The following is a 23,789-nucleotide window of genomic DNA, read 5'->3' on the forward strand; positions in this document are numbered from 1 at the left end:
TGCCAGAGGAATGAAGGATTTACAAAAAATAATTTTCTGGTGGCACATAACAATGAGACTAAGATACGGAATTAGCTATTTTGCGTCTTAACAATGTCATCAGCCTTATAGATACTGAAATGCAAAATGTATCATTTTTTCTTCTTTGAGAAGCTGAAGCTGAGACCCTACTAGTCAGTCTGTGCTCTTGTTTCATAGTTTAGCTAATGAGTGCAATTATTTAAGCAGAAGAGAAAAACATGCTATGGCACTGCCATAGCGAACTGGCTCTCTGGGATCAATACTCAAGCCTGGGTAACCTTGTCTTCAAGAAGGAGGGCCAGATTTTAAAGATTATTTAAACACCTAAATCCCACAGTTTTTCAGGAGGATTAAGGACCTAATGTCTTTGACAATCTCATTCTCTCTCTGCTTTCGTCTTTCCTGTCTATTCAAATTATTTGTTCTATATAAAAACTTGTCTGTTTGGATTATTTATAGTGTAATTCCTTGGACAACAACTGTCTCTGAATGCAAGCTTACATTTATGCTTAGCCCATATTAGGGCCCTGAACTTTGTTAGGGTCTCTTGGCATTACAATAAGAAAGTAATTAGACATTCTTACTTCAGCATCCTTTCATTTGTCTCTTCATCCATCTCATTTGAATTAGAAGAGACAACTCCGAAGGAGCCCAGAGGCTGGCGAGTGATGGGGAAGGCAGCCTGCTTTGCAGAGAAGCCGACCATAGCAGGGGTCTCTTTGAGCACAGAAGAAAAGGGAAGACACGTGGCAGTGCAAGAGACGGACAGGTTAACCACATCAACAGCCTTCCTGCTTTCCAGGGCTACTCCCTCTGTCGTTGCCAAATGAAACCCCGTACCATTAGCTACAAGTTTATGCTCTTGGCCGTTGGGTTCCTGAGGATATTCAGCCTGGTAGGATCCTGTTGCAGGGTCTGCTGAGGCAGGTGAGTCGTTGAGCTCAATTTCTTGTAAGCCCTGCATTTCTGCATACACTGCTGGGCTCTCGTCACCTAGAGAGCTACCACACTCCCCTTGCATTGAGCCAAATTCGGTTGAGGTCTCCGAAGGAGCTGGAACAGGGTAGCAAAAATCTGGTACCAACTTTATGCTTTGGGAGAAACTCTCCGGTCCTGAAATTCTGCTATTGGAGTAAAAGCCTTGTATTTTTAAACTGTCCAGCTTAAATTTATCCTTGGGATCCTCAATGCATGTATCAAACTTCTCTATATCTTCATCCGAGTAATTACAAGCCCTTGGTGTTTTTAAGCTGCACTCACCATTGCTCTCCAGTGACTGGCATTCAGATACATTATCTTGGAGCTGTTTTGGACAAATGGGTGACCTTGTGTTTTCCAAATAAGTCTCTGGAAAACCTTCCTTCTCCTCCTCCCCTTGTAACTCAATGTTACTGCTACTGTGTTTGACAGAGGGTTTGGGATGTTCTCTTGGTTCTGGCTGTCCACTTTCATTGGTGATTTGACACGCAGAAAAGTCCACAGTTAACTTTCCATCTCCACTCTCTGTTTCTGGGCAACTTTTTAAGTTTCCTCCTGAATCTCCCAAGGTTGATTCACTGTGTTTGGATATATCTACTTCCTCCGCAGGCTCTTCTGGGCTACTGATCTGAGGAGCTGAGACAGATTTTGTCAGTTTGGTAAGCTCCACTTCCCTCTCCTCTTCTTCAAAGGGCAGAGAGCTGATGGATGTGAGTGACGCTTGGATCCCACTGGGCAAGCTGGTATTGCTTTCTGTGTGGCCACCCTCCAGGGAATTCCGGTGGATGGCATGCCTTCGTACCAAGTGCTGTAGAATCTCTCGATCGCTGGGCAGCTCCAGTGCCCGACTACGAGCATCAGACCATGCCACTGAACTTGGTTCACTTTCAATGCCTGAATCAGATATTATAGAGGAAGATCTTTTTATAACCCCTGACATCAGGGTAAATTCTTCACACTCCTCACCTCGTTGCTCCTTTGTGAACAATTTCACTTCAAAGCTGTGTGGGGGCAAAGCTTTCAAAACAGGGAGCAGAGCCTTGGTGTCTGGATCTCCTGTCTTTTCAAGACTGGTCAATTCATTCAGTGGAAGCTCAGATGATGGGAAATTATTCTCAGGATGACTAGATTCGTCTGTTTCATGTATTTCAGTCCTGTCTTCCAAACCATCAGCTCCACATGCTCCACACTCATACTGAGCACTGACAACTAACCTGGGCTCACTTTTGTGGGAATCCTTATTGCTAGATTTCGTATTTTCAAAGGTAACATCCACCGTAAGTCTATTGTCTTTTAATAAAACTTCCTCGGGTGTTTCAAAGTCTTCTGATGTGCATTTTATATTGCCTGGCTCTGAGTCAGAAGTAGTTTCCTTACGTGAAACAAAAATATTTTCAGTTTTCCTTTGGCTTTCTTTGTTCACTGTACATACCTGAGATGTGGAGTGCTGGTTTAATCCCTTAGCTGGATAAGCAGCACCTTCAGTACCACTGTATATGCAGGAGGGATTCCCATTTATCCTATCTGTGTGTATTACTAGAGTACCTTTCCTGAACTCTCCTTTCATTACTGCAGTGGCATCATTTGATACAAAATCATCATTGTCACGTATTACGTCCATTTGAGTATTTGCAGGAACCTCAAAATCTCGGAAAACTTCCAAATTCTGATCTGAAAGAAAGAAAAAAAGTAGTAGTACCTACAAGAACACAAAACATTACCCTAAGGTGATGTGGGACTTTGAAAAGTGATTGTAAGTCCTATAAAAGTTTACATATTTCTATTATGTAAGTTACACATACATTAGAGGCATATTACAAATGCAAACGCCAGAGTGCATTTAACTAGAATTATACTGACAGTAGTTAAGGCAATACCAATAATATGTACTTTCCTCAGTATAACTGTATCTAAACTGCTATTTACAGCATATGTAAGCGAAATAAAGCTGACACTTCTTTGTATTCCTGCTGTCATATGACACCGTTCATAGCATAACTCTTGCTTGTGAGTTAGTTTAATACTCAGATTAATAGTTTAAGTATCTGTAATAAGTATTGTCAAAAACTAGGCAGTTAGATAACTCTGGAAAAGTGGAAATTTTGGACCACAGGTCATATTTACTAGACTATGGTCACCTCTAATATTAATACATATTGCTTCCTTGATAATCATAACAGTTGAGTAAAAAGAAAAAGGAACTGAGGGCTACGAGGTTTTACTACAAATCTGCGGAGCTAAATGATTTCTTAATTAAAATTTTGATTTGGGTACTCAAAGGGAAATTATTGTTTTGGAAAGCAATCCTGCCTTTCAGGAACAGTCTTGGGCTTTATGCCGAAATCGCGGGGTTTTGTTGTGAGCTTTGTTACCACTAGATGTCACCCTGGGGATGAAAGTCATAGCGCTGGTTTTCCTTTACATTTTTGTCACAAAAATCTAAAAGGTTGTGTTTTCTTTCTGGATTTAGCCTCCAGCTCGTGTAACTAAACAGCTTGCTTTGAAGATGAAAAATATAAAGCTATAGAGAACACTCCTAGTTTGCTATTAGGGAAAATAGAAGAATTCAGCTATATTACACCACGGATCACACTCTGATCCAAGCCAGAGTCAGCCCAAGGGATGCGAGATGGTTTACCTTGGGCTGGGGAAGTGAACCTCCCTCAGCTCAAGCTGTCTCATGAAGCAGTGCCTTGTGGCCTTTCACTCACCTTTGCAAGGCATATCCATGTACCTATCTTCAAAGATAACTGGGAGCGTGTTCCAGTCCCCATCTATGTCAAGGCATTCTGCTGGGAGTGGGGGCATGCTGGTAAAGTACTCCGAATTACGAATTTCTGTAGAAATCTGTCCGTGACTTTGGATCCTGGCAGAAAAGTACAAAAGGAATTGAGTGTTTGAGTTGTTACAGTGCTGTTTCTCCAGCGCTCCTGCAAGCCCAGCAGCAAAGCTGAATGTGCAGGCAGGGGACAGAGGCAATGTGCTTAAAAGGTGGCAGTACTGCACGATGACGGGTACCCAGCCCTCCTAGGAGGTTACCCATGAGTTGATTCCTATCTTTCAGTTAGAGATACCCACAACTCGCATACTCCTTCATTGCAATACCTCTGTCTTTTTGAAATTGTTCCAGCTGCTGCTGCCACAGGCTACTGTTGCCTACCATTACTCATTGCTGTCCTCCTTCAGGGTCGCTGCAGCTGGTTGAGACTGGATCCCTCAGCCAGGAAAAAAGGTCTGTCCAGCTGTGGGCAAGGCTTTCAAAACCCATATGCAGGAAGCAATACTCAAAAATTTGGTTGAACAGTACAGAGAGGAGTAAGGCCGAGAAGGATGCATGGCAGGCTCTCTATCTCACTTACATCCATCCTCAGAGCACTGCAACATCTCACATAGGTATGCATCTGGGAGAGCTAAAAGAGATCAGTTCAGCCACTGCCTTGCTGGCAGAAGTAGAACAAGTGTCTATTTCCATCTTTTGGGCCATGTAAAATGCTACCTGGCTTTCATCAGTGAATGTGACATTAAACTGGCACATTGATCTGGATTCAGCCTTAATAAAGTCAATAACTTTTAGTTCTGCTGAGCTTTCCTATGTAAGCAACTTCCTCAAAAAATGGGGAAAACATCAAATACAAGGTTTGTTTGTGTTGAATCTTTGATGAATTAGTCCATTTATCCTAAAGAATAAGGATGAAAACAACAAGTTCTTCATAGATGGTCAGTTGAAAGCAATTCTGCACCGATCCCATAGGACAGCACAATGGCAGTATTTCAGATTATCATTGGCAAAAGGCAGGTAATAATCACGTGGCAGTTAACTGCAAAAAGCACACTTTACACCTTATGAAGCAAAACTCAAACAGCAGGTTTGTAATTCATGCCAGCACGGAAGATTCCCCTGTCCAGACACAAATAATTTGTTCAGACCAGCATATCAGCTTCAACTTCAGAATGTAATTGTTGCTATCATTTCCTCTTACCTGTAGGCCAGTTATTTTTTCCTCAAAGATAAACAAGTCATTGCTTGCTAAAACGTGACTCAGATAGGAGTCACAAACAGTAACTGCTCACTTTTACTTGCAACAACACCTGAGTTTTAGAATTAACTCAGCACTGTTATAAAGTTCTCACTGACATATTAATTAATAGCATCAGCATTTTACTAAAGACCACATGGAAAAATAATAAACTAACCTTGCTTTGAGACCAATCTCTGGCACAAAATATGAATTACTGATATTGAAAGGTGTGAGAAAAAATATTTTTTCTTTAAAATGTGGGGAGGATATGTCACCTGCTAGAGGGTCCCACCTTGTGTGATACCTAACTTACTGAAAATGCTGTGTCCTCTTCTGCCTGAGCAGTCAAATGCCGCCAGGCATGTAGGTGTGTGGCCTCACACAGAACTCACAACAACAGGAGACCAAAAAAGTTCTTATCTGGTAAGTAAGAAAGAACTGGGGGAAAAGCTGTGAGTGTTTGAGGTGGCTGGACCGCACCTGGCACACTGAGAGCTGATCTCACCTGCAGCCTCTGTGAACCCAATGAACACTCCCCACTGCCACCCCCGACATTAATAATACTTCGGCAGCCAAGGCTCTGCTTTTCCAACTACATCATCTAACAAAATAAAAAGAAGACATGACTCTGCCATGAGACCTATATAGACCAAATTTACTACATAGACCAACTTTTAAGTTTTTTAAACTTTTTTTTTTTTTTTTTTACTCAGTCTTCTCGATAGCCACTGAAGAAAAATTATCATTTTTCTGTAGGAAACAGGCTAGTTCTGTGGCTGCATGGAGAAACAAAATTACTTTATGCAGTTAGGCTTCCTCCTGTGCAGGGTTATGTTTGCTTGAATGGGGCAATGAGTGTCTGTGTCCTTACCCCAGGATCTTGACATGGGGTTTTCCTTGTATATAGCTCACTTAAAGCCTGACAGGGGAGGACTAAGTGAGCACAGCTGGGCCCCTGCAGCCATGGTGCTGCTCCAATTCGGCAGAGCAAGGTAGCCTTGTACAACCCATCTGCTAATGAAGTCATGACCCTTTCCATCAACACTGAATCAGCCCTAATGTCTCTAGTGACAGCTCTGAGAAAGTAATTTTCTTCTTTGCACTAGGTCAGAAGCAGATGCCTCACTTAAGCTTCATCATCGTGACAGGACCTGATGTCATGGCCTTTAAGCCTCTTCTGAAAGATGGGTTTCCACACTGGTAATGCTGTGGTTCCCCCATGGTGACAGGCTATTCAGCGAACAAATAGTCCAGACATCCTTCATTACTCAACAATTCAAATCTGAGCATCTTTCTTTGAACTCTACCTTCAGGAGTCAGGTCCTGAGTATTATCCATGTGCTCCACTTTGGATCATTGACTAAAACCGAAAGCAGGATTTGCCCTGGTATAGCTTTAAAACTGGCTCATCATACTGCCCAGCTTGGTTCCAAGCAAAAAGCGTCAAGCAGAAGGAAATAATTACCTTGCCAATGTTTTATAGCATATTTTTATGAATGCAATCCAGAGCAATGTTTGTTTTCCCAGACTGTTTTGCACTGTTGATTCTCAGTCAATTAATTACCAACCCTGAGCTCACATCACTCCCACAGTTCCTCCAGCTAACTTGGTGGTATTCCCCATTCCTGTCCTCCACTGCTGCGCCTAGTGAACATCCATAGCTTTGCACTGGCTGTTTAATACTCCTGTCTGCATTTAAAGATCCTTTCTGCTATAGAAAGTAGGGCTGGCCTAAACACCAAAAGAAATCCATGACTGCCTACCCTCAAAAATGTTTATTAGGGATGGTAAAAAGCAAACATTTAAATGTTAAGCTTTTGTTGCTTGCCAGCAGTTATTTCCCACTAAAAGTACCAGTACTGCATCTGGTGTAGTGGGTTTGGGAAATTAATTGAAGAAAGATACAAAAAAATATTTCTGCCTGCCCTGAGGCTGGCGGTGTTGATGAAGAAATGCACCCAACTGCAACTGAGAAGAGAGGTGGGGAAGGGGGGAGGGAGGGGGTGTCCTGCATCAGAACCCCAGAATATAGGAATCTTGAAAATTATAATTTCTGAGGACTGAAGGGAGTCATCTACTTCTGACATTGATTTCAATGGTTTTAAAATATGGAGCTAGAACAGACCCGGTGACTTCTCTCAAACCAAACTCCTCCATATCCAGCAGCAAAAGACCTCAGTCTTGATTACAAAATGTTTTTAACTACATTTTCAGTTGTTCCAGTGACAGGGGAAGGTTAATGGGTTACTTACAGGCCTTCCTGGAATGTCAGCACAGCGAGTTTCTGGTGCTCGGTGTAGAAGAAGGCTTCTGAGAATCTCCTCACCTGAGGGAGAAACACACAAGTTAAATGTAAGATGTGATGAAAGCTGCAAAGTACAATCAGGCTAAGAACAGAGCAGCGACACTTAGGACCAGATTCCTTAGTACACTCTGTTTGTTAGACCATTCCGGTGACAGAAAAAAACCAAAGAGCTCAGTTCTGGCTTCACTTTCCCAGTCCAGCACAAAGCAACTGATGTTACATATTTTGCTGAGAGGTAAGTGTCTCTTGACAGTAAATCAAGATTTGCTTACTTGCAACTTCTTACTACTTTTCTAAAAGCTGTCAAATTTGCCATTTTCCCCTATATTCTTGAAGTGGGGAAGATTTCTTCCTTTCCCAGCAAGCAAACAGCAGTGGAGTGAGTTACTAAATTAGAACAATTCATAACTGATCATGTCTTCTATGAGAACATCCACAGTGACTCCCAAGAGAGTAAAGGAAGTCCTATACATCAGCCCAGAGGAGAAGCACTATCACGGTAGAAACACATCTGCCCATGTCACGATAGTTACAAGTGAGAGCTCCTCACATCTCTTCATGGACATTGTGTTGGATAATCAATTACAAAAGAGCCACAGATCTGAAGTGGCTGGCAGAGCACCCAGTGTGAAATAAGCTATAAAAAAACTCAGTGCTGCTATCTGCCCTGGATTAAGCTTTGAGTTTAAATGAGTCAAGCATAATATACAATCAAATGTACTAAGCTGTTAAACTGCAGCCCATACTTTACTAATAATATTTGTAAAAGTGACCTCTGTTACAGTGTCAGAAAATGGCAGCAAAAAGCATGTCATCGGACCTCTGCATCTCCCTAAATCCCAGCTGTGCTTTAACAAATAGCTTTTGTAAAAAAACAGGACTAGCAGACCATATCTTAATAGTATGTCTTTTCAGATGAGGTTCTGAAACTTTTTTTCCAGAGCTGGGAAAGTATCATTACACACAGTCTACATGGGGAGGGACTAAAGCACACAAAGGTATGTAATTTGGCAAAGGTCGAGCAGGCAATCAGCACCAGTTAAGGCTGGAACAAACCACAGGCTGGGATTCACCTTGCTGGAGTGCTGGAGCTGGGAGCATACAGAATCGGGCCCTTTGGCTGAAAGCCATCCAGGTCCTCTCAGAGTCAGGGGAGACCTAGTCAAACTAATCTGGGGAGTCTCAGCATCAGCCACCTCTTCTTGGAACTTTATGCCTCCTTTTTGCAAGCTCAGCCATGCTTTTGGGGAGCACAACCACAGAGTTGTTCTGGTCACTCTGGAGAGTAAGCAGACCTCCATTGACTTTGAAAGGATCCAGAAGATAAGCTGAGATGTAGATTCCTATGCCGTAGATTCCAAAAGCTGAGGGAGGTGAATCCTACCTTTTTCCCTGCTTCCCTACTCTAATGATTAGATCAGACTAAGACGAGTTCAGCCCAGGTGATGTGCTGAACTGATGCTTGGTCAATAACCAAAACCATCCTAATGGAAGACAGCACTTGCTTGAACCAATCAGATAAGCAGATCTGACAAAGTTAGCTCAAAAGATAAGTGCTTTTGTGCCTCCTTTATTGTCAGGTTCAAAAAGCAATTTCCACATGGACAATAGTAACATTTTGTTGTGTACCCCTCACTAGGAGAAAGGCAAGAACTAGCTATATATTTACATGTGACACAGTGAAGAGAACAAATCTATAATCCCTCATGGTAGTTTTGTGAAAGAAGCTGAGAGAAAATCATCTTTTTAGTTATTCGTCATTGTGATGCTTGTGCTTTAAAAAAAAAAACAAAAAAAACCCCAACAACATTTATGATTTATGGATATCTAGCAGGCACAGGTGATATCTACCTCTTCCCACCCACCTCCTGTTCCATCTCCGATTCTGGTGTTCAGAGTGCACTCATTTTACACAGGATCCTGGGTCCCATAAAAGCAACAGCCTGCCTTCCAGAAATTGAAATCTGTAATTTCAAATCCTAGGCTTCATTTCGTCACCTCTTGCCATGCTCACCCCATTTCAAATAAATACTCATATGGGCAGAATTTTATTGGAAATATATGTCCAATAAATCCTTAACATCTGTCAGGATGGTGCCATTACTGCATTTACTTTAAACTTCTTAACGTTACCCTTAGCATGTGATGTTCCTGAGTCAGGTAAGCTGTAACTTCTGGATGGAGCGTTGCCACTTCCAGGAATTGGGTCCACAGGGACAGGAGGTGGGAGCAAAGCCAGGCGAGGTCCTTACTTATCTGTTCTGCTATCTTCTCTGGATTGCTCAGCAGCTGGAGGAGAGAAAGGGAATTCTGAGTGCAAGACAGTGTCATGTAGGAAAATCAGTTCGTATGTTAGATTAAGTCCTTTCAGGAGCAACAACACCACAAAAAAAAAAAAAATCCTCTTGATTTAGAATTATTATTTGAACTACTATTTTCAGTTATTTTACCCCAAACAAAGCTGGTGAGACTTTCGCTGTTACTCGTTAAAAGCCACATATTTTCGCGCAAAGGCTCTCAGTTGCAGAACTGGAAAGTACGAAGTGGGAACAGCCTCAATTTTTGCAGACACTTTACTGCAGATGTAGCAATTGAGGGGAAAAACATTCGGTGAGAGTGTGTTCCAAATTACCCACCAGATGGTGCTGGATGCCATGAAATAAGAAAATAGGGGCCGGCATCTCCCTCCTGTTAGCAAAAGCAGCATTAGCCGTGTCACATAGGATACCAGATGGGTGATACAGTGGCGACTCGGGGCGGGGGGGAATGAACAACAAATCCCAAACTAAACCACTGTGTCCCTAACAGGTGATGAAAACAGCCATCCCAGAGTCTGCTGTTGCTTTTCTCCCATGTGAGGACATGCTGGAGCCCTCAGTGCCCTATTGTCTTTAGGCTGCAATTCTGGGCTAAAGCTCTGCAGCCCAGGAAGGCATGTCAGCAGCAAAGTCGCTGCGTATCCATCTCCCTGGTTTCACAATTTCTTGAACAGGAGACAGACATTGCATTTTACCTCCATATTTTGGCACAAAGAGTACAGAACTGAGCCTTCACCTGGTCCTCGGGTCCCTACCTGCTTCCATGAAACAGGTAATACTACCAGGAATACCCCAGAAATAATACCAGAGGACTTGCTTATCAGTTCCTAGTTCCTGGTTTGGGGGTTTTGGGGTTGTTTTTTTGTTGTTGTTGTTGTTGGTTTTGTTTTGGTTTGTTTTGGATTTTTTGGGGGGGGGGGGGATTTTTGGGGGTTTTTTTTGTTTGTTTGTGGTTTTTTGTTTTGGTTTGGTTTTTGTTTGTTAGGGCTGCAGTCTAGCTGAAAGCCTGTTTATTTTTCACATTCTATTATGCAGGTAGATGCTACAAACTAAGCTGTGATTAAAAGCAAATTTTCTGTGTGAGAGATGGAGAAACAAAGAAAATGCGTGTGTGGATAACACAGTCACTGAAGTTTGTCACGGATTTTACATTGTTTGGGTGCTGCTCTGTTTTAGCAATTTGTTCAGAATGGCACAGGCTCCAGTACCCATTCAGGTACTGGAAAAATCAGGGGGACACTGGTAGACAAAAGATCCTGCCCAAATATTTCCTGTGAGGGCACTACTTTATATACTGCACTCAAATATATATGCTGTATGACAAATTTTTTTAAATTATTATTTAGTAAGGTGCCTATTATATCATAAACTAAAAGCGCAGTCTTCAAAGAAGATGCATTATTCATTTAATGCAAGCCATATTAGAAATAGGTGATGGCTTATATTAGAAATTAATTATATTAGAAATATGATGGCTGTTTTTCTAGTCTATTACTTCTTAATCTTTTGAACATATTAGAGAGGAAGGAAAGGGAGGGAAGGGAGGGAAGGAAAATACAATGCCTACTTCTAATTGTGAGTCTTACTTCACTGCCACACACAGGACAAGAGCTTAGTAACACCAGTGATGCAGATCAGAACCCAGGGGCTCGGTTCCTCAGAGCAAAACCCAGCAATTAAACGATCACCGAATGTGATACTGGCTACTCCATTCACATACATGCTGCCGGGCTGTTCCCTGTGGCTGCACCTTTCAAGCCCCACTCAGCGTGGCCTGGCTTTAACAGTACTGTCACACAAAACAAATTAGGAGGTTTTTTTGAGGAGTTATTTTTGCATGTTTGTTTACAAATCAATCACACAAAAAATATTTCCCTTCCACCTTCTCCTGCATTGTGTATCTGCTGTGCGCTTTAGTTGAATGCAAAGCTATGGCAGGTTAAATTCACTTTTTTTCCTTCTTTTGTTTGTATTTGATTTTAAAAATGGACCTGGCTTTGGTAATACAGTGGTAATGGACACTAACACCACAGGCTTCTCTCTGTATGGTTTTTAATAGCATTTTCCTCCTTTATAAATGACTGGTTTTCACATGTTCAGCTGAAAAGGAATGGTTTCAGCTTACACACCTCTAGAGGCAAAATACTGGGAAAGCATTGCCAATACGAATCTGGACACCTTACAGAGGCACATATGGTTTCAGCATGCTTACACTTCAGTGATGGTCAATGCTGCACCTGTGTCCCACCAATGCTGTACAAGATCTCAACATCCATCACTTGAGAATCGCTGAAAATTCAGTGTCTTTATCATCGAATTACACATAGATGGATAAAAGCTATCATCCCAGGATGCTAAGGCAAAATGTTTTCATGGCATACAGGAAAACCAAAGGTTTTTATAACACCCCAGAGAAACAGCTGTTCTACCTGTTGTATGATCTATCTGTTGCTACACTGTTCCCAGTAGCTTTCAAACAATAGGCAAAGGAGTCAGGCTTTATTAATATTGCCCTGCAAAACAAGTCAGTAAGACTTTTGGAAGAATAAGAATTGGACAGAAATGAGAAAATACAGAGAAATTAATGCTGGCATTTTCTGGCGTATGCCAAACCAATCTGGACTTTCCCAGACTTGGAAAATAAGTCCAAAGGAGATTCTAGATTGTGTTGTCTGACCTCCTATACCCTTACAGCTTCTAAATCTAGTAAAGCTGAGCCCAATAACTTATATTTCTCTAAATCAAATTTATATGAAATCAGATTTCTTGCAAAGTATCCAAGTCATGACTTAAAATTAAGAAATTTGCTATTTCAACCGTTTTTCACCTATGGCTGACAAACATTAGCCCATCATTCATAACTGGACTGTGAAAGTACTTCCACTTTGGTTTGGCTTCAGCTCCCCTCCACTGCTATTTTGTCACTCTTCCCTATGCTGTCCCTCCTGCTAATAAACTGAGCAAATAAAATATATTAAATATCTGATTATAAAGCATTTTCCCCAGTGATTAACCAATGTCTGCGTTTCTTCCTGGCACCCCTGACAACTTGTCTGTGATACACTTGAAATAAACATGGCAGAAACAATTTCAGGAGAGTATTTCAGTTAGTTTTGTGCCAAACCCAGTTTTTTCCTTCCATGAGCCTTCCTACACATATAGGCATTTTTATTTGAAAAGGTATGGCTGTGCAACCTTCGAAAGTATCTTTTCTCCTGTCAGCATAAAAGCTGTAATTGCAACCTACCCCAAAAAAGAATTTTCTGCATACTGTGATACTCAGGGCTAGGCTCACTGAAGGATGCTAAAGCAATCCAGCTGGTGACTTGTTAAAAGTGACAGAAACATCTTGTGACTAATCAAAATTATATTAAATTGTTGGTGGAAAAGAAACATTCAACAAACTTTCTGATGGCACAAAAATCCCTTTCTCCCTGCTGTCATGGACTTGAAAAAAGTATGGGTAGATTCTCTTGAAGAAAATACCTGCAGCTCCGTACAAAGCTGAGATAACGTCTCTTCTACAGATAGCTCCTCTAGGAGAAAAAAAAAAAAAGAAACAACAAACAAACACAAAGAAAGAGATTAGGTTTCAGAACAGTAGATGTGAAATGTTAATGCTTTACTGTTTATTCACGTGATAAATAGGTCATTTGATATTCTTCCCTGACAGACAAGTTTCTGTTTGGATGTGGGCACTCCACCTTGTACTGGTCCAAGTGCAGGTACAACTTCTGCTCCTGTAACCTGGACCACTAAACCTACAGAAGTTCTGGAATGTTATTGCCAGGACAAAGCAACAGAATTTGTCTTTTTGTTGTCTACCCTCTCTTCAGTAGAAGTTTGTTATACTAGCCTTTGGTATTTTCAGCCAACTCCAGAACTGAATGCAAAGTCTCACCATTGCAAAGTCTGAGCAAATGATGTGCAAGAAATGGTTCTCCCTACGGTGCTACACAGAACTGTGTACATGATACCAGATGTCTGACTAGTAAAAGACTGGGCATCTCTGCACTGCCTTGTGGAGTGTGAAGTACCCCTCCACTCCTACAGCAAGCAGCAGTGCTTTAATGTAATCCTGAGAGAATCTAGCACAGGGACGCGCCGCTTTAAATGCACCACAGACTAAGGCAAAGGAGGACATAAATCAACTCTCCAACTTTTGGCAGCTTGGTTTTGCAATGCGGAACTTTCTAATAGTATTCGTAAAGAAAAAGCAGAACAACCAACAGGCAAATCCCCCAAATGAGCCTTCTTAAATAATACTAAGGAATGGGAAAGGACAGACTGAGGTGGGTAACGCCTTGAAAAGACCCACCCTCAGCTGGTAAAATTTGGGAAATAATAATTTTCACTTTTAATGTCGAAACTAGAGGGCTTTTTTTCTTTTTTTTTTTTTTTTGTAATACTACTGAAGAAAATAGAATTAAGAAAATCTGCAGAGATTTGTAGTCTTGGATTTATCTTACCTATCTTTAGAATCCTATGATGAGATTCATCTGACCAATATAGATGCTTTACAACTGAATGAGTAATTTACATTGTTCCCTTGGTCAGTGGAGAAAAATGAGTAAACACAAGGTCCGGTTCATGCCATGCCAAGGTGGAAAGCATTTCCTGTCAGGTAACATACTTTATTGTCCTAAATGGGCCTGTTTCTCATTAATGATTGTAAGAAGACAGACAGAAAAATTTGCTTCATATTCATCACACCGGGTGGATCTTACACCCCATGATTTTTCTTAGTTTTTCCACAGACATCAGAAGATTAGCCTTAAAACCAAATCTTCAGCAGATTTTCAGACTGTGAATAAAATGATGCAAATAGCACCCTGCTCAAGAGGCTAAAAAGGGTATTTGCATTTAGTAAATTTGCATGCATTACAACAAGTACATTTGCAAATTAAGTGCCTGCTTCAGTACCAGTAGTCATTTGAAAACCAAGCTAATCGTATTTAGAAAGCCAATATGTGCTCAGGGGTAGTTCTGGAGTTGTGGTCAACCAACCATGCACAACTCTGCCATCTCCCAACCTGTGAGCCTGTCCAGGTGAGACACAAATCATGTATTATATGTGTCTGATAACCAAGATGCCTGAAGCATGAATGTTGTTGCATGCTGGATTCTGTCTGAGAGCTCATAAGTTGCAAATAAAAATGTTACATTTTTTCTTTTCTCGTATCTGGATTGAATAACACAGTATGGATTCTTCCCACCCCATAAGTTTTAGGCTGTCTTGAAGGTAAATATATGTTAGGGAATAAGACGTGAAGTGGAAAACAGGAGCTATCAAACCCGTAAGTCTGTAAAGCATAATGGATTACATCTGCTAGTTCTTGTCTACAAGCACTATACAGTGAAACTGGAAAATGTTTTTTTGCTCCCTTTTTAAATCTGCTGGCCAATGCAGTTGACTCTCCTAATATAATTACCACTGTAACATAACAGACTGATAACTTTAAAACTTGTATACAGAAATACAAAGATACAAAACCACAGATGTGAAATCATGAGCTGCATTCCTTGAATTGAAAAAAAAACAGGTAGGGGAGCAGGAATTAGTCAGGGATGTGCCTCATTTTCAGAGGAGCTCATGCTGTCATTCAAACACAAATTACAGAGCTCTGTCCTGCAAATCCAGCCAACCAGCACTTGAGCATTGGACCTCACAGGCCTGACCAGCCAAAAAAAAAAAAAGCTTCTGCCAAACCCAGAAAAATCTATTAAACAATTCAATTAGGAAGAAAAGCAGAGTAATTTTAAAGAGTAAATTGTAATTATGTAACTGGAAGGGAAGAAATACATTGCAAATTATAAATGAGGGAGTATGTTTCAAAAACATTCATATCGCCTTTCAGATTTTTCTTTTCAGTTTTAAAAAATGTTTGCTCAAGAGAAAAAAATATGCTAGTCTTCCCCAGATTTCATGGCAATTCAGAACTGGAAGTTCACCTTCAAAAAGCAGTTGAGGCCAAAAGTCACTGAAAGGCAAGTATTTTAGAAATTTATCAAAATATTTTACCCCTCTACATGTCAGGCCACATCCTATAAAAGGATTTGCATAAGCTGAGATGGCAGTAATTTTTAACAGTGTGCCAAAATAAATGCTGATCAGAAAACAGGGAAAAAAAATCCTCTAAACTAATCTCTGACCAGCCCAAGAATTTTGGAACTAAAATGTGTATTGGTAATGCAGCACTGTAAAACATTCAGTGATTGTAAATGTCTTCACTCACCCAACTTCAACTGTGGTAAATCAGGAATCTCCTTCATTATGAGGGTGTAGTACACATGAAGTCCTCTTTGAGCATTCAAGAGCAGAAGACAGAGGTCCTTATGCCATTTATATGCATGCTGCATGCAGTTTTCAGATGGGACATAAAAACTGCCCTGTGCAACAGAAGTATCAAGAAAATAAAATACAGAGATTAAAAGTCATGGTCTCCATTTGCCCTAGAGGTTTCCACAAAAACCCAGTTGTGGGCAGCCTTTAATTTCTAATCAAGCAGTAGGCACCAAAGAGAGATTTTAACCACCCCTGCCTCCTAGCCACCTAACTAGCTAGATGTATAACCATAACAGGATCTCATTCTACATGCACATTCTGCCCAAACCACACCAAACTGCTGGGCTCCAACAACGCTGTCAGGTGTACAAAGACCCTCATTACAAACAGTCCAACAGAAGTCCATCTCTGTCCTTCACACATGTCCACTCTGGAGCCACTGTCTCCTCAAAACATAGATACTGCTGTGCAAAACACACCCTCTCTGCTATAGGGGGAGGGACTATAAAGATGGCTACATTCTCTTTCCTTACATCTTCTTATCCCCTTCTGCGAAGACTGTAGCTTCATGGTACCACAGTGTACTTTGTTACGCAGAGTAGTGAAAAAATAGCAGATGGCATTGCTATCCTATCAACAAATATGAGACACTCTAGGATCAATGTCTGGATTCGTACATCTCTTAGGGGAGGAGACTGGACAGATCACTTCAGGTTTTGCATGAATATTTCCCAAACAACATAGTTACACTTCGAACATAAGCTGAGTTTCCATTAGGCCACCATAAATTAAAAGTTTCCACTTTTGTACAAGTGGTGTTTTTTGACAGATTACTCATATTTGAAAATTGCACTTCTCAGATTTAAGATAAAGCTGATTATTAAACTGTGGGTTTGTGCCCAGGATTTCATGGACAGTTGCAAGGAGTAGTATGACAACTACCAGCAACAGTTCATATTTCTGAGGTCTCTGTATGCATTTTACAATTTTACCCAACAATAGAATAGAAAGCTGTGTGAGCACTTGCAATCAATGATTACATCTGGTTGCTGTTACCCCAGACAGGAGTAAATTATCTGTATCGCAGGAGGAGAAAGGGTTATGCAAACAGAGAATTGAGAAAGCCGCCTTGGTGCTCTGTCCTTGAACTTACCTGAAATATCAGGTAAATTGGGAATACATCTAGATCTGCTTTTTACAGCATATGGGCTGCACAAAGGCACCAGGATAGGACTCTCACTGTTGCATAGCTATGGAGAAACATGAAAAATTTGCAGCTTAGTCTACTGCTTACCATTAATGGGGTAAGACTACAATTCCTACAGTCCAGCTAGGTACTGATTGCCTTTCCAGACACTGACAGTCCCAATAGCTATGAATCTCCAGGAGCAACAGTGAAGGCTCACCAACCACATCCCAGTGCATCTCCTGTGGTTTTTTCCCCCCTGACCTCCCTAAAGCCTGTATTTCATGCCTCTTATCTTGAGCTGGGATGTTTCCGTCAGATTTCTCATGTAAATCTTCAAGATGTTAAATAGCATTTTGTGGTAGACACAAAGGGGACCGCTCATCTTGATGCACAGAGAAATGGCTGATGATAATTGATAGAGTTGGTTGCTCTTGGAAGGTGTCAAAACCTTCACCCACAGCATGAACCTATTTTACTTTCACCATATAATATAGAAAAAGGGATCACAAAGAAACGCTGATGGAAACGAGAGAAAATTGGAAGCAGATTGCTATACAATGTCATGAAGAAATGACCTCTTTTATAATCCATTGCTGATTTTTTTAGGCAAAACTTGCTGTGGCATTTAAATGTTACACTGATGAGCAGAAGAAAAATGTGAGATAATTTCATAGTTCATATTGATACTATAGCACAGTGTTGTGCCAGACCACTTTAATAGGTCTATTTTCAGCCTTTCTTGGCAGAGGTTATTGTTTAAAAATAAAAATAAAAAGTAATAGAAAAATGCAACTGCAGGTGGGCTTAAAAAAATGTGTGAATTAAAGATATTGAAAATCTTTATCAGTTAGTTCTGTTTTAAATTCTTCAGTGTTTGCCCACTTCTTTTAGAGTGCTTTTTCATATTTGAATTCAGCTGAATTAATAAAAAATATTAGAGACCAGATAGTTCAACTTCCTGAAGCACAGGGTTTAGGAAAGTATACTTTGTAAAGATTATAGACAGTGGCAAAATGTAGAAAGGGGAAAGAACAATTATAAAAAAAACCCCAACAAACAGTTCATTGAACATTGTATGTCAGCAGCATAACTTGGTCATTATTGTAGGAATTCAGAATAATTTAGGCTGAAAGGGACGTCTGAAGATCATCTAGCTCAACCACCTGCTTAAAATAGGTCTAACTAGATCAAGTTGCTCAGTGTTGTGTCCTGCTGAGCCTGGAACATCTCTGAAGAGGTTCTACCACCTTTGGAATCAGGAGAAAGAACAGAGCCTTTGCCGCTATTTTAGCCATACTCTATACAATTCAGACTGGATCGTCATGTTGGAAAAGATGTTTTAGGATAGAAGTATGGATAGCAAATGCTGTAGTTCTCCAAAGTAATGTTGGTTTTCTACATAAGTAGGATCATACTGAGTTCCTTCTGCTCTCTCTTGAAAGGAGTGCCATATTTTAATATTAAGCACTAAGACTAACTTGGTGTATTTCTCACAGAAAAAGGTTCTAGTTTTATGCCTTCCATTTTAAGACAAAATATGTATGGAGAAAGATTGTCAAATATCTTCATTAAAAGCAGACACTAAGAAAATTCTGGGGTCTGAGAGAACGGCTCACACATGCAACTTGAGATACCACTTCTGTTGAGAGACGGAGGACTGATAGAGAAAAACACATTGCTGGGGAGTGATGGTTTTCATCCTAAAGCTGACATCTGAAATCAAGGAACTGAACTGTGGCCACTTCCTCCCGTTAGTTATGCAGGAAGCACAGGACAACTGCCCACGTGCTCTACACTGTAGACACACAGAATCAGGAAGACCAAGTACAACCGCAACAGGCAAGTCAAATTCCCTCTAACGTTGCTGTCCGTCAAAATGTAAACTTTCTTCAAATACTGTAAGATATGTATTATAAACTCGTGTGCATAGAAGGCTGAAAATATTCCTCCCAGATCTCCTTTCTCTTCCTGTCCCAGCTCTCTGGGAGGAATATCTGGGCCAAAGAAAGGTGCTGTGTGTACAGAATACCATTGCATGTGAGGAACAGTACTACACAGGCACAATTCAAAGTCATGCCAAACAGGCACAGTCCAGGCTGTGCCACCCATGAGTAAGAGGCCATATAACGAAGCTGAAACATTTTGATGAAACTCTATTAAATGGCAACTGGCTTTGAAACCCTGTTGTTTAATGGGAACACCTATCCTAATTTGAAAAATCATCTTGTCAAGGTGATAGAGAGCGTGACAGAAAAAAGACGCCAAGCTCCAATTCTCTGGTCCCTCGGTGACAGAAAGATATTACCGCTCTCACAGGACTGTTTCTTCTGAAAGTTGTCACACACACACAGGATGCAGAGCAGGATATAACAGTGATTATTAAACCCACCTCAGGGACAGTTTAAGTTAATGTGAACTAAGGTCTGTGCATCCTCATCTCCAGGGATCCCAGCAGGGCAGGCATCTGTCAGATGATGCCATTATACACTGCTGCAGCTAAATCAGCTTATCTGTCACTGTTCAGTAAGCTGAGAAATGTCAAGAAATGTCTTCCTTTGGGGTGGCCCAAAGATTGCAAACCTTCCACATTTGCTATTTCAATAGCACCTTCTTCTGTGCACCTATTTAGGTGGTTCCCTGTTTCCTAGATTATAGACTCAAGCAGGGATCCAGGCTGCAATACTTGCAAACCAAGTTTTGTAACAAACATGGTACAGGCTATTGGAAGGGGAAACACCTCCATAATACTGGCAGTCTGGAAAACCAGTGGCTGTGACCCATTAAACAGCTACAAAGTGTTCAGCTCTCGGGGTTTCTTGAATCAGGGGGGATACAGTTTACTTCTGGTTCAGACAAAACCTCTATTTTTAGAACAAAAAAGTTCACACTGACAATCCCAGGTTGCACAAGGCATAACGGCTGCCCTGGGCTTGTCGTGTCCGTTGTAAAAGGACGTGTTAGTTTCCTCTGTAAAGATTCTCATGAACTTTTGAGGTAATTCTTTGGTCTACTGTTATTTTAATCACATTAGTTTGTAGGTAGACAGATTTCTTCTACGTTAGTTGTAAAATGCATCTGCACTGATTTCCTTTTCCAAGACCCCCTCTGTCTGTAACAGTAGATTGTACCTCTGGCTTTTGCTCTTTTCTACTTCTGAAAATTTTGGGAGCAAATGAATGCCTGACAAATCTTCACCTCAAGACTTTCAACCTCAAGAAACTCTGATAGCGAAGATGGATGACACCGCAGAAGCGAACAGTACTGACTCCAGAGAAAAGTATGACTTCTCTTGCACTGACATCATCAGAGGGAAAACTGGTCAAGAAAGAGGCAGTCAGGAAAACAATGCAAACAACTTCAAATAATGCTGATGACTGCAGACTCTGCAATGATTTAAGAATTGTCTTTTCCCTGTGGTATCTGAAAGAATATCGGCTGTATTGATCCCAGATATCAAAAAAAAAAAAAAAAAAAAAAAAAATTGTTCCATCAGTTGCCAAATGAGATTATTTTCCAGCACCTATCTGATGAACTCAGCAAGGAGATTCTTTTTTATGTAGAGCAAGTTACCAGTAGACAGGTAGGCATATTACCAAAACCAACAACTAGTGATTTCAAGAAAAGGAAAAATATTACCAACTTTGGAGACTGAACTAGTCCTGTGAGTGCTACATTTGAAAAGCTGGAGACAGGGAGCTTGATAAGTTTGCACCTTCCCTAATCTTCTATAAAAATGTTCTTGTGTTACCCAAACTAGAAGCGAGGCATCAAACTGAATGTATTATACTGAAAGTAGAACCACAGAATAATAGAATCATAGAATCATTTAGGTTGGGAAAGAAAGACCCTTAACATCATAGAGTCAGACCGCAAACTTAACACTGCCAAGTCCATCATTAAACCATGTCCATAAGTGCCGCATGTACACATCTTTTGAATACCTCCAGGGATGGTGACTCAACCTCTTCCCGGAGCAGCCTGTTTCAGTGCTTGACAAACTTTTTGGTGAAGATGCAAACAAAACCTCCCCTGGCACAATTTGAAGACATTTCCTCACCCAATTACTTGCTACCTGGGAAAAGAGGCCAGCACTACCTCACTACAACCTTTCAGGTAGCTGTAGAGAGTGATAAGGTCCCCCCTGAGCCTCCTTTTCTCCAGGCTAAGCAACCCCTGTTCCCTCAGCTGCTCCTCACAAGACTTGTTCTCCAGACCCTTCACCAGCCTCATTGCCCTGCTCTGGACACGCTCCAGCACCTCAATGTCTGTCTTGCAGTGAGGGGCCCAAAACTGAACACAGGATTCGAGGTGCGGCCTCATCAGTTCCTAGTACAGGGGGACAATCGCTGCCCTGGTCCTGCTGGCCACACGGTTTCTGATACAGACCAGGATGCTTATGGCCTTCTTGGCCACCTGGGCACACCGCTGGCTCATGTTCAGCTGGCTGTCAACCAGCACCAACTTTCCCACCAGGCAGCTTTCCAGCCACCCTTCCCCAAGCCCGTAGCGTTGCTGTGATTCAGCTGCAGGACTCAGAACTGACTCTTGTTGAACTTCGTACAGTTGGCCTTGGCCTGTCGATCCAGCCTGCCCAGATCCCTCTGTAGCTTTCCACTGTCAAGCAAATCAACACTCCCATCTAACTTGGTGTCATCTGCAAACTTACTGAGGGCACACTCAATCCCCTCAAGACCATCGATAAAGATGGCCCCAATACTGAGCCCTGGGTCACACCACTTTTGATTGAATGCCAACTAGATGTAACTCCATTTGCTACCACTCTTTGGGCTCAGGCGTCCAGCCAACTTTTAACCCAGCACAGAGTACACCTCTCCAAGCCATGAGCAGCCAGTTTCTCCAGGAGAATGCTGTGGGAGATAGCGTCAAATGCTTTAATAGACTCCAGGTAGACAACATCCACAGCCTTTCCCTCGGCCACTAGGCAGGTCATCTTGTTGTAGAAGGAGATCAGGTTCATTCAAGCAGGACCTGCCTTTCATAACTTCATTCTGGCTGGGCCTGATCCCCTGATTGTCCTGTATGTGCTGCATGATGGTGCTCAGGATGCTCCATAACCTCCCCCAGCACCAAGGTCAGACTGACAGGCCTGTAGTTCCCTGGATCTTCCTTCCCACCCTTCTTGAAGATGGGCATCACATTTGCTAACTTCCAGTCAACTGAGACCTCCCTGGTTAGCCAGGACTGATGATCAATGATGGAAAGTGGCTTAGTAAGCACTTAAACCAGCTGCTGTAGTACCCTTGGGTAGATCCCATCCTGCCCCATAGACTTGTGTGTCTAAGTGATGCAGCAGGTGGCTGATCGTTTCCCCTTGGATTATGGGGGCTTCATTCTGCTCCCCACCTTCCAGCTCAGGGCTGGGTACCCAGAGAACAACTGGTCTTTCTATTAAAGCCTGAGGCAAAGGAGGCATTAAGTACCTCAGTGTTTTCCTCATCCTTCATCACTGTGTTTCCCTCTGCATTAATAAAGGATAGAGATTCTCTTTACGCCTCCTTCTGTTGTTAATGTATTTATAGAAACATTTTTAATTGTCTTTAATGGCAGTAGCCAGATTAAGTTCTAGTTGGGCTTTGCCCTTCCAAATTTCCCCCCCGCATAACCTCATGACAGCCTTTTAGTCCTCCTGAGTTGCCTGCCCCTTCTTCCAAAGGTCATAAACTCTCCTTTTTTCCACCAGAGTTTACACTAAAGCTCTCTTCAGCCTCTTCCTCTCTGGCTTGTCCTCTGGTACATGGAGATGGCCTGCTTCCACAGCTTTAAGATTTTCTTCTTGAAGAACGTCCAGCCTTCCTGGACTACTTTGCCCTTGAGGACTGCCTCTCAAGGGACTCTGTTAATGAGGCCCCTTACCTCTTTGCTGCCACGTGGATCTTCATCCCCTACCTCCACTAAGATAGCTAAGGTGCTGCAGGCATTAGTACAGGGACATTTCAGATGTGCTCGAGTGTGCTCAGCTCATCATGGAACAGACTGAAGGAGCTCACTAGCACACCGTTCCTCAAATATTGGCATGCTGCCCGCAGGCTTCTCTCTAGGGAGCTGGGTTTTATCCCTTTCCCCCTTCAAATCTAGTTTAAAGCTCTTTCAATGAGCCCTGCTAACTCCTGTGCAAAGACCCCTTTTGCCGCTTTGAGACAGCTGCACCCCATCTGTCACTAGCAGGCCTGGTGTCATGTAGACCAACGCATGAAACAAAAGCCCAAGACTCAAATTCTGCTGGTAACACCAGTCACAATGCAAGGTATTGATCAGCTGGGTCTTCTTGTTTCTTCCCTCACGGCTCCATGCAACTGGAAGGATAAATGAAAACACTGATCCTGATCCCTTAACCAGTCATCCGAAGGTCATTAAGTCTCTCTTGACTGCCCTGGGACTTTTTATTGCAACTTCATTGCTGCCTACATGAAAAAGCAATAATGGAAAATAATCTGAGGGCTGTGCCAGGGAAGGAAGTCTTCTCATCACATCTTTAACCAGGCCCCAGGTAGGCTGCAGACTTCCCTAAGAAGTGGGCCAGTCAGCATATTGGGCCTTCAGTTCCCTTCAGAAGGCTGTCTCCTATGACAACGACCCATCTTTTTTTCTTCATGGAAGCAGTTTTGATGCAGGGCATGGGCCAATGTAACCAGCAACAACTCCAACCTAGATG

At 41.8% G+C, this 23,789-nt stretch overlaps 1 protein-coding gene across 2 annotated transcripts in view; it reads right to left on the reverse strand.

Annotated features, from left to right (window-relative positions):
• FAM135B (family with sequence similarity 135 member B) overlaps window positions 1–23,789 on the reverse strand; it is a 168,278-nt gene that overhangs the window by 16,924 nt on the left and 127,565 nt on the right. For both annotated transcript variants that reach the window (XM_037381734.1, XM_037381735.1), the window contains exons 8-13: window positions 15,878–16,031; window positions 13,128–13,177; window positions 9,457–9,612; window positions 7,271–7,344; window positions 3,711–3,865; window positions 606–2,670 (exon numbers count right to left, since the gene is read on the reverse strand). In XM_037381734.1, the coding sequence (XP_037237631.1) occupies window positions 606–2,670; window positions 3,711–3,865; window positions 7,271–7,344; window positions 9,457–9,612; window positions 13,128–13,177; window positions 15,878–16,031 (2,654 nt within the window). The remainder of the gene's footprint in view (window positions 1–605; window positions 2,671–3,710; window positions 3,866–7,270; window positions 7,345–9,456; window positions 9,613–13,127; window positions 13,178–15,877; window positions 16,032–23,789) is intronic.

Source organism: Falco rusticolus, chromosome 3 (assembly GCF_015220075.1).
Source record: "Falco rusticolus isolate bFalRus1 chromosome 3, bFalRus1.pri, whole genome shotgun sequence".
NCBI lineage: Eukaryota > Metazoa > Chordata > Aves > Falconiformes > Falconidae > Falco > Falco rusticolus.